The sequence below is a fragment of the Crocodylus siamensis genome, chromosome 8 (genome assembly GCF_052110815.1).
Source record: "Crocodylus siamensis isolate JL-2025a chromosome 8, ASM5211081v1, whole genome shotgun sequence".
Classification (NCBI taxonomy): Eukaryota; Metazoa; Chordata; order Crocodylia; family Crocodylidae; genus Crocodylus; species Crocodylus siamensis.
The window spans coordinates 2,679,128-2,695,019 of NC_143402.1; the positions used below are offsets into that span (position 1 = coordinate 2,679,128).

The window sequence follows — 15,892 nt, forward strand, 5'->3', positions numbered from 1 at the left end:
GACCAACTCAAATAGCTGAAAATAGCAAAGGAGAATTTTTCTAACTATTTGAGTTGGTTTAATAAAAGATACCACATTTACCCAAAGAACCTTATCTGCCTAATTTGTTAGAATTCACTTTTCCTGTTAATCTACCTGATGGAAGACTCATTCTGGAAAAATGCAACCTTGATTGTTCGGACAGCAGCTCCCAATGCAGGAAAGCATCTTCATCCAAGGCAGCATGTAAGTTCGTGCTTAACTTTGGGAGCTTGCTTAAGTCCCGCTGAAACAAATACTCCAAAGCCCTGTGGGCCCAGGGGAGGCCAGTCAATTAGATTTAAGAACATGCCTTGTGTGTGAAATGGTTGCTTAATTGCCCTTTTGAATAGAGGTGGATTTTAAGGCTATTTTTCAACCTAAACTATAGTATGAAAAATTTTGCCCAGCTCTACCCTGGCTTTGGCAGTGTAGGATCAGACCTGAAATGCCAACAAAGCTGTCCAAGTGCATGCATCTCTCCTAGTCTACTATAATAAGACAGGTCAGGTATTCACAATGCTAAACCAGTTGTCACCGGAGAAGAATGTGCTGAGGATCACCATACGCTTTTGGGAACTGGAAGAGTTTCTTCCTGGCCTGCGTATCAGAAACACTCTGTGGTTTCTTGACTAAAGTATGTGCCCTACATAAGCTACCTCCCAAGCAGGTACTGGGCAGATGAACAGCAGAATGGTCCAAGGGTTATTGCACTAGATACCCACATTCAATCCCCCTCTTTGCCACATTGTTCCTTGTGTGTCCTTAGCCACCACACAGCCTAAGTTTTCAAGCTGTAAAATGAAGATAAGAGCATTGCCCTGTCCAAGAAAGGATGGTGTGAACTATGCAAGTACTACAATGGGCACCTAAGAGAGGTACCGAAGTCAAAGTCAGAGGCAGCCAAAATGCAACCAGGCAGACTCTGGAAGGCTGAAGTAGCGTCCCGTGAAAAGACGGTGAATTAAGTCAACTCTTCCAACCTGCTCTTGGCACTCCCGTTCCAACATTTGTCCTCATTAATGCTGCCGGCAGCCATCTTCTCGTCGTTACAAATGTTGCCGGGCAGAGAGGACCAAAACTTTTTGGCCTGCTTCAGCTTTTCCTTTACATCAGTGACCTAATAATAAAAAAAAGAAAACAGAACATCAAAGTTAATCCCCGCAGAGGAAGCTGGAAATGGAGTTACATCACAATAGCTATGTGTAGGCCAGAACCTCAGTGCACGTAGGCTGGCGTCGTCACATCAGACTCAACAGCCTCTGGGCTTGTTTGGGTTTATTTTATTTCAATATAGAATTAAACCCAGATTTTCAAGAAGTCTATCTTTCAGAAGGGAAGCCAGTAAAACAAGCACTTACCTGGAAAGCAAGTGCTGATTTAGTTCCTGTCTAGACCTGTAAGTAGATTATATCCTTTCAAGAGTTTCAGATCCCTGCGATTTCCCTCCACTGCTTTTAAAGTGACAAAATGGAAAACAGACAGACTGCTGTGCACGTGTGTACACACACGCAGACATGCACACCCTTTCTTCTTAATTCATTTAAAGCCTTCACCTGGAAAAGCTACCTTTTAGGCCTGCCAAAGCTAACCATGGGGGTGACAAAGCACATTATGTGCATTATGAACAGAGCTTGTTCTGTAGCAGTTCGACAGGTCAACATGCACTCACCAGCCTATCTAAACTCGTGCCAGCAGCTGTAGTTGGCCGCTCCTCTGGATTGTAGGGTCTAAAGCGAGCGCTGAAACCGCTCTCAGAAACCGAGCGAGAGGTCCGGCCTTGGGCCAGTGTTTTAGGCTGCCCACATCCTTGGAAAACCTATGCAATTTAATGAAGTAGCTTTAGAAAACAGGCATTCAAACAAGACCTTCCCTTACGTTTCTTATCCAAATACCATCAATCAAACACGCAAAAATAATAAAACAGTGCTAAAGACACAAGAAAAGCATTTAAGGCGACATTTTCCATTAGCAGAGATGAATATCATGTGCTGGAGAAATAAAAACAGGATTTCTCTTTAAGCCACTGTAAAGCATTGACGTTTTACCTTCTGAGACACTTGCATGCTGTTCTCCTGCATGTTCATGATGGCATCGGAAATTTTCACGTCAATCGGGTCCATGACTGACTCGATGTTAAAAGGGCCCTCCAGCCTCTCAGCTACCATCAACATGGAATCTAACGTGGAAAGAGGCAGACATGAAGTGTTTTAATGGAGGAAAGGCAAGCACAGCACAAGCAAGTACAAACAGCAGCCCATTGAAAGCAAAGTCTCGAGTTAAAGAAACCCTCTCCCTGATGCCCACAACCCAGCTGTCTTTTAGCATATCGCTCTTAAAAAGGCAACCTAACATTGCATTTTGAGACTCCGGGCCATTGCACTTGGACAAGCACGTTTCGCTCTGTCAAGAAATCTTTTCGAAGGAATCTCACTCATCGGTGGTTCAACTGCCGTCAAGGATGAGAGGCCTATCGCGGCTGACGAAAACAGAGGGGACGACACGCGAGGGCAGGAGCGAGCTGTTGAAATGCCACTGCTGATCGGCATGCGTCTTGAGGAAACGTGCTCTACGCCCAGGCTTTTAGATCTTATTCCAGCAAGTAAAAGTAAAGGGATTCAGATGAAAGCTTGGGCCCGAATGTTAGAAACACTTAATGCAAACTACATGCAGCAAAATCTATATTTGATCAGAGAGAACAATCACAGTATTCTCTAATGCACTTGTCTAACACAACCTAACAACAACTACCCACATTAGAATAAACCTCTATTTATAACAAAGGGCTTTTATCTTCCCATTACACCATAAATAATTTTCGGCATTAGGACAAAAATATTGGCTTGCTTATTATTCATCCCGAAGAAAGACATCAGACAAGAGTGCCTGGAACCTACAAAACTGAAGTTTGGGACTTTTGATAAAAAGGAAGGATTTTGCACGCATGAGGAATCAAAGGTTTCTGCTCCCTGGCTTGCACCCTTTGCAACAAGGACGCTACACGCGACCACAGCCAAAAGCTTGGGACTAACAGCCTGCTTTCCTGTATCACTCAGGGCAAGCAGATGAAAAAAGACGGATGGTAGCTGTCACTGCACAATCATTCCCCAATGCACATATATTTGTCAAATACGGCATTAAACGTGTCCACTAGCTAGGGCATCTCTACCATTTTCTTCAGGCAGTTATTATTGGCAGGAAGTTTTTCTTCATGTTCAACATCTATATTTGCATTTAAATCCTCCTATATCACACAGGCCCAGTGTCCCTTATACCATGCTAGGGCCATTAGTCAGCTCCCTCTTTGGTGTTTACACACTTCAAATATTTGCAGATTGATGTTACCAAACAGACGGCTGTTAGCCAAGCCAAAGCATCGCTAACGCCAAGTCAGCCCCTCCATCCCAGTCGTTTCTGTTGCCCTTTCCCATCTCCTTCCCTCATTTTGTCAGAAGATGGTCACAAACCTGCAATTTTGTCAACGATTTGTGTTGAACCCGTAGGGTTTGTGCATTATGCAGGAGGTCAGACTCCATGACTGCAATGGTCCCTTACAAAAAGAAAAAAAAAGGCTGTGCAGGAGTTCCCTCTCTAAACCGAAGATATGGCTGTTCACTCCCATTACGCAGCAATGGGCGTTTCACGTTCAAAGAATTAATTTGTGCCAAATTCAAGTACTTCTCAGAGAACATAGTCCCTTTATTGGGGCAGAAAACTTCTGTGCTTTTATATTAGTGCTTAAAGGCCTATAAAGAGATCCCATTTATTAAACAGGTTTTAGTCACTCTGTTTAAAATAAAAATCCCAGTATAAGTACGATACCTGTACATTTTAAAAAGAACCATTGTAGAGGAAGTGTTTTAGCCCCATAATCCCAATTCTTCAAAATAGAAATAAATCTGTACAGGTCTTTTCTGAGGGTTGGCTGACTGAATAGGCAACAGCTACCACAGATCAGGAATTCTCTCCAAGGGGTTGCTATTAGAGTTGGGTGTGCACGGTTAATTTAAACTGCAATTAACTTCAACCTTGAGAATCGTGCCACCATTCAGGAGTGGATTCTCTCCGTCTCTCTCAGTTCAGCCACAATGCTAATATTTAAGCACTCAAATCTGAGGAGAGCTACAATTTATAGAAAACACAAATGTCCTTGCATGTGCACGCACACACGCATGCACCATTAATACCAGAGTTTTACAATCTATAGGAAATGCAAACACATATATGCAAAGACTGCTAACATGCACACATGCACACTATTAATGCCCGAGCTCCTACAACCTATAGGAAGTGTAAACACATAGATGCAAAGAGTGCTAATCACATACACATGCACACATGCACACAGAGCATTAATGCCAGAGCAGCTATAATTTATAGGACATGCAAACAGATACATGCAAAGACTGCTCACACACCCACACACAGCATTAAGGCCAGGGCTGTTACAATCCATAGGAAATGCAAACACATACATGCAAAGACTGCTAATAAATCCCCACCACCATCACCATCACACAGCATTAATGCCAGAACTCCTGCAATCCATAGGAAATGAAAACACATGCACACACAGAGTGCTAGTACACACACACACAGCACACAGACACACATGGTGAAAATGACAGAGGTCCTGCAACAGCATGGCTGGAATTCAGGCATTAGGGACTGCAAACAGGTCTAAACTAAATGCATTTTCCCCCCCAAAAAGGTAATAACAAATGAAACAAAGAGTCTTCGACTGTATTGTGGTGGGCTCCAATAAAGTGATGCTTCAAATCTCTGAGTAATGACTGCTAGCATGAATATACCATTGTGCTGGAGGAGAGAAAAATGCTTTTGATGTGCTAGCAAATGGAGACTTTTGTAAACAAGTGGAGCACAACTCAAATGTGTTCATCACTGTCAAAGCTTTTGGGGGGTTGCAGGCACCATAAAGAGCATCCCGTCGTAATTTGGAGGATGCCACTCACTTCGGATAAAAATATTATGAATGGACAGATAATAAACACGCATCATGTATAGTTTTTAACAAGAAAATCATTCCATTTTGTAACTACTTAATTCTCCGAGTGGCCAGGAAAGGCCCCAGATCAATAAAGTGTTTGTGAAAGACTGAAAGGAAACATAAACCCCAATTCTTCTGGCTGTTTGGCGTCTTTGTAAACTTTGAGCCGGGCAGGCCATACACAAGAGCATGGGAATGTAGAGCGAATTGGGGCCTTTGTTACTTATGGTGCCATGGCGTTACATGTATCACAGCTAAGGAATGCAGCCTCCGCTTTGACTGCTGATATAGAAAATGCATTCGGCCTCCAGCAGAGGGGCCAAAGCTGGCTATAAAAGATAAGGAAAGTAATAATTGGCCTTGGAGAATATATTCAATTGTAGCTCTTCAGTAGCAGTGATAGATCCTGACAAGAAGCACTAAAGCACATAAACTTTCATTAAAATAAAATTTAAAAAAAAGGAAAGAAAGGAAGAGAGAAACCTGTATCTAGGCCACAGTGTTATTTGGGGGATATCCGAGTAGTTCCTACCTCCTGCTAGGAACTGGCTAGTGTCCTGCCAGCAATCATAAGTAACAGTAAATCCGCTCTGGCAGCAACATTTGACATGAATAAAGCTGGCTAGGATTCAAAATAACGTTAGTGTGGCTCCACTACGTGATAGGGAACGAGTTGCACCTACCCGTAATTCGTTGCAAAAAGCGGGGGGAAGCCAGCAAGCTTCCCCTGGTTCAAAATCAATCAGGGCTCATAGTAGAGGTGATCTCTTTTATTAAACCAAAAAGATTTTTGCCAAAAAAAATAAATATAATAAAATAAAATTTAATTGCAAAAAACATGCTGGTCTAATAAAAGAGATCATCCCCACTTTGAGTCCGGAGTGCCTTTCCCTCTAGACCAATAAGGCTACAACCTGGTTCGAAATCAGTGATATTTATGAATGAGGACAAGGTGGTTGGGAGTGTGCGACATGCCCCACAAAAGGGCGGCAGGGTGCAAAACGCAGCACAGACCTCCGCTTTACTTGCAAGCGGAGCATAGTAAAGCCCGCGCTTCCTCTCCGCATGGCGGAGATGGGAGTGAATTGAAAAAACATATCGCTCCATCCCTTAAAGAGCCTTTTCCTCCTGCATAAATTTGTCCTTGCTACTGGCATTGAGATGACCCACAGCAACAAAGCAGCCTGCTCTTGCTCAAGAAAGCAATTCTTTTGCATTGTGCCACCAATAATCAGAAACCCACATCTTCAGCTTCACTGTCTGACTTGAAGAACAAAAGGCAGTTCTCAGACTTAACCTCACGATTTAAAGGGGGGAGGGGGGGGAAGGGCCTTGACCATTCATTAACAATAGTCATTTAAAAAAAAAAAAAGAGAAAAAAGGAGCTCCTGGCACACAAAGTAGGGCTAGAGAGATGTACATTGAGACTGAATTCTGCCATCTAAGAGTAAATTAAACCCTTGTGGAAAAAAAAAAAATCATGAAAAGGCAGTGGAGATCAGCATTGTTCATTCAGGCTGGGGGCTTTTTCCAGCAGCTTATTTGTAGCAAAGTATGCCCCTGTCTAATTGCTTCAGACCTGTGCCAAGAATACATTTCGGAAGTAATTTAAAAGGTGGTTAGTTGACAGAAGAGATTATAATAAACCTTGTAGGAAACACTCCAACATCGTATCAGGTTTTCCCAAAAGGTCTCTACCTTGAACTGCATACACACAGGAGGCCTGATCCTAGTAGGATGTCTACCAGAGCTTCAATCTCACCTCCTGGACAGTCCTACTGACTGCCAAGGGACTACACACCTACGTGAGTTAGGTACGCAAGTATTGGGCCAACAAAGACAAGCAGAGGAAAGGAGACGTGCAATTAAAGCGCATGCAAAAATAAGCTCTGCCATCCTTAAAAAATGGTCTCTAAAATTCTGGTTTTGTTAAGCATGCAGATTAGGAAAAGGGCAGCAAAGGCAGCCCATCATCTGAAGTCCTCTCATACTTCAATATTCAATACACAGGGGATAGGTCTACAGGCCAGCACACTAATACATGCCCCCACCCCCAGTAAATCCTATGTTATTTTCTGTATAGTTTGTGTTGCAAAACTGGAAAATTAAGATTGAAGGCAAATCAAATTCCCAGCATTTGCTCAATTATTCCGTTTGAGTGCTTAGAACTAGTCAACTCCTAATGGAAAATATTTACACAGATCCATTAAAATGTGGCATTTTGCCTCTTGATTAATGAATCCTTTCTGTTTCTGCAGCAAACAAGATAATTTAAAATTTGTCTACAGAGAGCACATATTAATGTTTTCAAAGTCTGCCTTCTGCAGCAAAAGTAACCAACCCAGAAACAAGTAACACAAAGAGTTTTGGCAGTAAATGCATTTGCAAGCATAACATCAAATACTTAAGCAATGAGTGGGCAGATAACATTTGGGGATGGGGGGGAGATTATCTGGGGAGAAATGACACTTCCAATCTGTTTATTTTGTCTTGTGTAATAATTGGGATTTTTGTATGCAAATCCTGAAGACGCTCATTCATATAACATGGCTTGCCGCCTCTCCCCGACTTTACTTTTTAGTTGAATACAACCTATAGCAATTAGCTATCTGTGCTTTTGTCTGTTTTCTGGGATTATGCTTTCCCTTTCATGGGATTCCTCTTTTCTACTTGGACTAGTTGCCTACATGTCTTCCAGCTTTAAGCTATTTCAGCTACCATTGTGGCTGAAATAATGTTCTCATGAGAGAGTGTCAGTGTTCTTGAGGATCTCTCTGAAGCCTAATTTAATGTTGCACTTGCAAATAGTGTTAAAGTGGTAATTAGCTCCCTCCATGAAACAGGCAGGCGAAACCTTCCTCTGAAAATACCGTGCATATATCCAGTTAATGTGGACAATTAAGCAAAAAATGTGTGTTTAGAACTGGGCATAACTATAGCTTTTAAATGAAAATCTAGCTTAAAATATTAAAATACGCCAATTACCAGACACTTCCTTTTTCCCCCTACATATACAACCTAATGAGTGGGAAATCTTTTCTATGCAAATACGTCTTCAAACGTCTCATTGCTATAGAAATGCACTGCTGCCTTCTCAATGGTGCAGTATACTTCACATCTGTGCTTTAATCTGCATTATGAGGAGAGAGGTGCTTGTCCCTAAGGAAGTGTCTGACAAACAAATCCAGAGTCCTCTTGAAAACATGCTCTGAGCATTAGCATTTGGGGGGCTGGATAATATCAATTATATCCAGAAATGGTAAAGGTACATCACCACCAAAATCTGTCCCAAAATGAGATCTGACATTTCAAACTCAATTTGACAGGATGAACAAAGAGGCCCATAAACATGGAGATGAATGGCCAGAGATCAAGATTTGCAAGATGGCGCAGACCTGGTCTGCTCTGAAGTTTGGTGCATATCCATCACCTTTGCCAGCCTTCAACTCTTATCAGAGAAAACAGGACTGGAAGAGACCTCGTGAGGTCTTCTTGCACGGGCCCTTGTCTCAAGGCAGGATCAGGAACTCCCTGGAAGGAATGAGCCTTTAGGAAAGACAGGAGTGTGATTAGGATGGTGGGGAAGGGCAGCCCAAAGATAAGAGGAGCCGCAAAAAGAAAGTGCATCTATGCTTTGCAAAGAGAGTGGTTATGCAGATGCCATAGAAAAGGAACACAGCACATGCATTAGAAATGCCAGCGATAAGGAGGGGAAGCTGCAGTCACACAGGGGAAAGCAGGTTACAGTCTCCCACCTATGGGTGCAAAACAGCAAGCCTTGTTAAGCACATCTGGGGGCGTGAGAAATCTTGGGAGACTGCACCTCTCCATCACAAAACACGTTGCTTTGGGGCAGCATTTTTCTTACAGACCGCTGTTTGGCCATAAACACTGCTCCTGGATACCATGCCAGATCCCGGCTACCCCCCCCCACAACCAAACAGAAGGATAGACAGGACTTCATTTAGACGTGAGGGCTCAGACAGGAAGAGCTGCCCAGATGCATGGAGTTGGTCCGGTTGGTCTCTCACCCATACAGCCTACTTTTTTCCACCCCCATTAAAAAGGCTGGCCTTTCTATTGGTGACTGGTACATTGTAAGTCAGCGTCCTTGAGGAACAATGTGAATGGGAGAACGATTGCGGTGCAAAGGTTTGCAGGATAAGGAGGCAGTGCAACCATCTTGGTATCTCCTACAGCCACTTGAAACAAAATAGTTACGGTCATTGTGTAAAAAGCAAAGGAGCATCTTCAGGACCACCCGTAAAGGCAGTTTTTCACAGGTAACAGCCATCAGACATCTACTTCCGCACTCAGTTTTAGCCCCTACCATCTCACCTATGAAGTTATTCCACTCTGTGTCCAGGTCCCCTTGATTAGCTAAACAGCCTCTCATGACGTTAAAACAGTAATTGTAACATGGCTTTATGGAGACAAGGCCTCGGCAATGTGGACAGTACATCATTTTCAGCAGCGCCCGGGTACCCTGGGGAGTCGGGTTCACCTTTAAGAGAGCAAAAGAAAAAGAGACGGCAATTACATGTCAGTCACAAAAAGAAATCACATTTGTACCACTGTAGGAAAGACCATCGGAGGAGAAACGCCAGGGTCAGGTCTGGTTTCCTGGCTGCAGCTCAGCTGTTAGAGGGTTCAGCCTTAAACCACGGTGACTGCAGAAAGTTGTTTTACACACCACACCTTGGGGGTGTAAGGCTATTTAGGAGGTCCTTTTGCTACAGAATTTAAATCAAAATGGAACAGCACCAACCAAAAAAGGTAACGCAACATTAAACCATGTCCGTTAGTTTGCAAAGTCAAGTGCTCAAAAGATGGGTGACTGTAGATCCGGCATTTCCCAAATAACCTTACCTCTGCCCCTAGTGTTAGTGTCGCAGCTCTTAATGAAGCTGGGACCTCAAAGGAAATTAAAAAAAAAAAAAAAAAGGGCGAGATCAAGCAATCCAGGACCGAAACAAAGTGCCTGGGCCCATCCCTACATGCAGCTACAAACAAAGCAACCTCTGATGCAAAAGATGGAAGCTCAAAAAAAAGCTAATAAAAGAGCCTGAGCAATGGAAAGCAAAAACTTTTATGTGCAAGTTACTGCCAACTCCCTCTTTAATTGACCAGCAGGAAACATCACACCTGCCGATTCCTTCCTTCGCCGAGCACCATGCTCCATCCTGCTCCTTCTCTGGGCAGGTTTTTTTCCAACTCCAAACCCTTGCACACTACAACATTATACCCAGGTTACTTTACAGCAAGTACTCAGCCACATTAAATAATACAACTACTTTCATGTCTCAATGAAGTTACAGCTGAGCTTTCGGCACTTCACACCAGAGTTAGGACAGAGAACAAATTCAGCTAATTCGTTCCAGGTCTTCTGCTCATGTTCACCCCGGCACTGGTATCTGAAGTGGGCGATGACAATCCCAGAGATCCTCTGCAGTTCTATTTTCAAGAGTGACACACGGTCATTCACATTTTATTTGCTCTTTGGCAAAGCTTCAGATTGGTAAGTGAAAACTGTCACATAAAAGGCAAGCCTGGTGCAGATGTACATGACTTGCCCAAAATACCTTCACGCCAACACAACTGTGTGCCTAAGTGCTACTTGCCAAACAGAACTATACCCTCCAGAGTCCATACGAGCATCAATTAAGCAATCATGTAGAGTGTATTAATAAAACAAGAAGGGTAACAGCTAAATCTCTCCAGTGTTTTAACACTAGGACTAAGATTTTTTTAAACAATAAATTGTGAGTATGAGCCAAGAAAAAAGACAGGGTTTTAATTTTTGGATTGCTTTATGGGGGGAGGGGGGACACGATGAGTGTTGTGATCACTTGGTAAAATGCAGCAAGTGGTATCATCTGCTAGAGGACTGGAAACAGAAGTTTGATGACAAAGGAGTTCAGAAACCTCGAAAGAAGATTTGATTTATTTAAATCCTGGCACCACCAGATGAGTGTAGGTCTTGCAGTGACTAAGGTTTGTTCTAGCAAAAGCACCTCGATGACAACTAGCAAAAGGCAGCACTCGATGACAACTGGGATGTCCAACAGCAAGAACTTGTCTGAACAAATGGCTGAGTGGTTCCCTACCACATAACTTGCAGAAGGAAGGCTATTTTTCTGCCCATGAAGTTGGCACAATCCTAAGGGAGCACACTCCAATTTTGGAAGATGACAGCTAGGCTTTCGGACTTCTTGGAAATACAGTATCTTAGCCATTGGGAAAGGAAAGATTATGAGCCCTTCTTCCCCCTTGACCCTAGATGATAACATCCAACCAAAGCATTTCTCTTTCCAAACAGGGCTGTGAGAGCTCTGCATATGTCCAAACTATGCCTTGGTTTTTCTTTAAGGTGAGCTGCGCCTGGGCACAAGGATGAAGGGTCCATTTCACTTGCTCCATGGAGCAAAAGTGTCCCTCGATGGCAGGACAGCGGGATCAGGTCTGATTACCACTTGGTGTTTATGGAAAGCACTGTATTAATTGATATGCCAGGAACACTGCTCCTGACTTGCAAAACCCACACACTGACACAACTGTTTTAGAAAAGGCCACCTTAATGGCTGGAAAATAATGAGACACCTTCATGAGTGGATGTCCCATGATGACATGAGAACCAGGTAAAGATCCCAGGAAAGGGCTCTGAGAACTTCAGGAGCATGAAGAAATGAAGATGCTCTCAAAAACGCTGCACATTTGACCAAAGAGAAATCCTCTACTTACCTGCTGTGTTCAGAATGCAAAACAGAGCAGAAGCTTGTCTTCCACGTGTCCAACCTGCCAGGCCGAGTCCAAGACCATCTTTCTGAAGAAATCTGCAGACAAGGTTCTTTGGGTAAATCTAATACCTTTTATTAGACCAACTCAAATAGTTGGAAAATGCTTCCAACTATTTGTCAGGCTGCTGAAGAAATCTGAGAATTCACGGCCAAAGTGCAGGTCTCTCAAATATAAGTTAGGAGGTTTCTTTTTGGAAAATACATGTGTGGAGAACCACCTGAATCACCTCTTCCACTTCTAAAGCTCCACTCAAGGACCGGTCAGTTGGGCTTAAATTCAGTTGATTTCAATGCACGATCAAATGCCCTTGTACCATACTACTCCGGCTAGATGGAAAGCAGATGAGAAGCTCATCAAGACGGTTGGTGAACCAAGACCTCCCTGGCTACAACAGGTCTACCAGTACGATGGACTACAGCATCTCCCCCGACCTTCTGCAGTGCTCTGGTGAGAGGATGAAAGGGTGGGAAGTCTTCACGACAAGCCAGCTGTGGCCATGAATTTACGATCTTGCTGGGGATCCCCGAAGCCTTGTGATTCAGGTAGGAGGAAAACAGATCTATTGTTGGGAGACCAAGTTCCTTCTCCAGGAAACGAAACACCAGCGCATACAGTTCCCGCTGTGCGCGATCTGACTTTGTGCCTACTGCGCCACTCTTCCGTAACGTTCATCTTTCCTGGATGTGGTTTGGTTAAGAAAGTTGTCCAGGAAGGTATAGAGACATGGACCTCTTGAGTCTGCAAGAGGCTATCCCCATCACCAGCATTTTCAGAAACATTTGCGGGCATTTAGTTATAGGGAGGGATATAAGAGTTTCTGACTTCCCTTGTTTTCCTGGCTTTTTCCATCATGATGCACTCCAGATGGATGAGCGGGGGGTATAAAGAAACCCCAGTGACCAGCAAAGAAAGGCAATCCCCTTTGCTCATAATCACAGACCCTGAGGGCCTGGAGATGGAAACCAATGTTTTTCTTCTGTGGGAGGAAGAGCTGGAAAGAGAGATGAAATCTGAGCAACTCCTCCTATGTGGAGCCATACCCATGCTGATCGACAGCCCTGGTCTGCCTCCACATCTTCAGAAAACAGGAACCCAATGGCACAGATCCACAAGCCTCACTGCCAAGAAATGATGGCTGTTACATGGGCTCTGTGATAGCCAACACTGCAATAACACTGAAAAAGCAAATCAACAATGAACAGCAAAGCGCTACCTCCTAGTCACATGGAGATATTTCTTCTGGCCATCCATCATATACAGAACCATAGAAAATTAGGGCTGAAAGAGACATTCAGAGGTCATCTAGTTCAACCCCAGCCATAATTTCAGATCATCTTTCTTAAAAGAAAGCAAGGATCTGTCAAACACCTGTGCACGTAAGCAATATTCCTTAGTGTTGATTCACTACAAAATTGGTGCCTTCAGATGAGTCTCCAACACTTCCAGAAGATGAGTGGTCCTCAAGGGACTTGGTTACATGCATCTGGTTCCAACCAAAAAAACCCTCTCGTGAAACTCCTGATCTGGGAACAATCTCTGGATTAAAAAATAGACTTCCATAAATTGGTTCCAATACAGCTACTTTCAGAGCATTCGAGCTCTCTACAGAGAAAATCAAGGCCAACAAAAGGCAATTTGGCTCTGCAGAAAGTAGGATAGCAGAAGTATGAGAAACGACTCACGAGGAAAGAAGAATCTTTGGATTTTAAGGCTGGACTTGAAAGATTTAGCAGGGGAATACGTTCCATAACAAAGCAGCTTATTAGGCAAGAAGCTCTGCCTTAACAAGGAACCAGTTCAAACACCGAGAAGGAATGATGGAGAAGAGCCAAATCAGATGATTTATGGTAGAAAAATCAAAAACAGAATGTCACAGAGGTATCATCTGCCAGCCAGATGGGCTATAATTGCCTAAGTTATTCTGGGGAGAATCCACACAGTATTCCCACACCCAGAGATTGGGGTCACCGAGCTCAATTTTTCCTTTGACAAAAAAAAAATCCCCCTATTTCAATCCATTCAGTGGCAAGCGCCTTCTCACTGGAGATATCACCACGCTGCCTTCAGGACAGCACGTCATCTATGCCTGCCGGCAGCGTTCTTCCCGTTTTATTATCTAAGCGTTGGGCAGATGCAAGAGAAATCTAGTGGCATCTAGATTTTGAGGTTTTGTATCCTTTATGGATTTTCGAGGATATGTAGGCAGGGCATTGCAAACAGAAGACGCCTTCAGATGTTGCACTCAAGATACTTCTCCTTTTATCGCAACCTTGATTGCTTGCTTAGATGATATGTGGGTGATTTCCACACCCAGCTCTCCGGTTTGCAACAGATGCCCCCAGGTATCCTCGCAAACATCTGGAACCAACGCAGAGCTGAGGAAACACAACACTGGCCCAACCTCAACCCATTGCAATGTCATGACTTTATCATAACTAATCTATACTATGGAACAAGTGAACACACAAGTATTTTGCGAGATGCAGCCGGAGATAAGGGAGTCAATGAATCCATCTTTCTGGCCCTTTTTTTTGCCTTCAAGAAAAAAAAAATCCAGCCAAAAGATACAGGTAGAGATCAGCTCTAAGAGACTGTTTCAGTGGAGATTAAGTAATTACACCTCATTGCCACAGCAGCAAATGCTTAACTGCTGCATATTACCGCAATGAAAACCTTATCAAGCTCCTGGCAAAAGGCCAGTACCAAGTCCGGCCCGATTGTGAAACTGCAGCAGGACGTGCCAAATGCAGCGCTGGCAATTCTTCACAAGCTTTTAATGCACCCTCCACAATGCCAGGTGCAAACCCTTAAAGCACAATTGTATGTAACCATAAACCCAGATCCGCTTTGTTCTGAGGTTGTGTTTATCTTGGAAAGAAACTCAAGTTCATTCAAACTCTACTCCAGAGTGACCCTCAACACCAAATAATCCCCTTTCTAATAAAGCAGAGTTCCAAAGAAAGCTTTATTTGCTGAAGAGGATTTACTTGAGGCAATGCCAGCTCAGGTAGTACACTGCCGCACATACTTTGGAAAAGCTTACAATGAGAGTACATGCACTCAAAGACCTTCCTTTTATCTTGTGAAACGTATTTACTTTCTATAACGTTCCTTGTCACTACAGCAATCCATCACCTCTGCGGTTTCATCATGTAAATCACAATTTGTCCATGCTGATACATTTTGTCAAACGTGACAATTAAAAGCTGTTAACAGACGTGCTTTGGCACCAGTCTCGGCATTTGTCTCAAGCCTGTTCCCTGCAAACGGGATTTCACACGAGCAAAGTCAAGTGAGGAGCAAGCTATGTTTTTTTTCTTCAACTACTTTAAACACTGCACAGAATTACCACGGTCCAGAACCCTCCTACCCTCATTCACTAGATTGGATAAAATAAATTTTTAACTAGCCTTTTCTTTTTTTTTAAGTCATTCAGAAATTTCCTGTCAATTAAGCACAGTTAGTTACTTTCATCCTGGCTTACGGTCAAATGGCTGGAGTGGGTGGTTTGTAATTGCATCTCTAGCTTGTTTCCAAATCATTAGTGAAATGCCTGGTCTTACATGCAGATGGCTTTTCTGCTAAGAAGTTTCACCAGTCAAATGCTCACGTCTCCCAGAAAAACATCAGGCCAAGAGCCTTATCCGTACAACCAACCGACCGACCAACCAACCCACCCAACGAATTTGCAAACAGCCTGACAACCAAGGCCACCTTCAAAGAGACTGAATCTACAGGCCCAGAAAGCAACAAGCCCCGAGCCAGGCTCTATTCCTCAGGACTCGTAGTTTAAAGCCTTGGCAACCCATGTGCATTTGGGTGGGTCTCTGCTGTTGAACATCCTAATGAAGCATCCCAGGACCCCAGCCCTGGAAATGGATATAGCTCCCTGGCGCAGGGCTTTGTACATCCTTGCTCTCTCACGAGAGCCAACGTGAGTGGGGCTGCATGCTTCACTCTGCTTAAAAGATCCAGGCTTTATTTTTCCAGTATTTGGGTTTTCACACAAAGCTGTTTGGCAAAGCTCGTATCTGCTGGAACATTCATCACTCGGTTCATCGTATGTGT

At 43.5% G+C, this 15,892-nt stretch overlaps 1 protein-coding gene across 1 annotated transcript in view; it reads right to left on the reverse strand.

Annotated features, from left to right (window-relative positions):
- GPC4 (glypican 4) overlaps nucleotides 1-15,892 on the reverse strand; it is a 96,653-nt gene that overhangs the window by 4,511 nt on the left and 76,250 nt on the right. The window contains exons 4-7 of the mRNA XM_090061609.1: nucleotides 9,365-9,530; nucleotides 2,067-2,197; nucleotides 1,691-1,837; nucleotides 1,002-1,138 (exon numbers count right to left, since the gene is read on the reverse strand). Of these exons, the coding sequence (XP_089917735.1) occupies nucleotides 1,002-1,138; nucleotides 1,691-1,837; nucleotides 2,067-2,197; nucleotides 9,365-9,530 (581 nt within the window). The remainder of the gene's footprint in view (nucleotides 1-1,001; nucleotides 1,139-1,690; nucleotides 1,838-2,066; nucleotides 2,198-9,364; nucleotides 9,531-15,892) is intronic.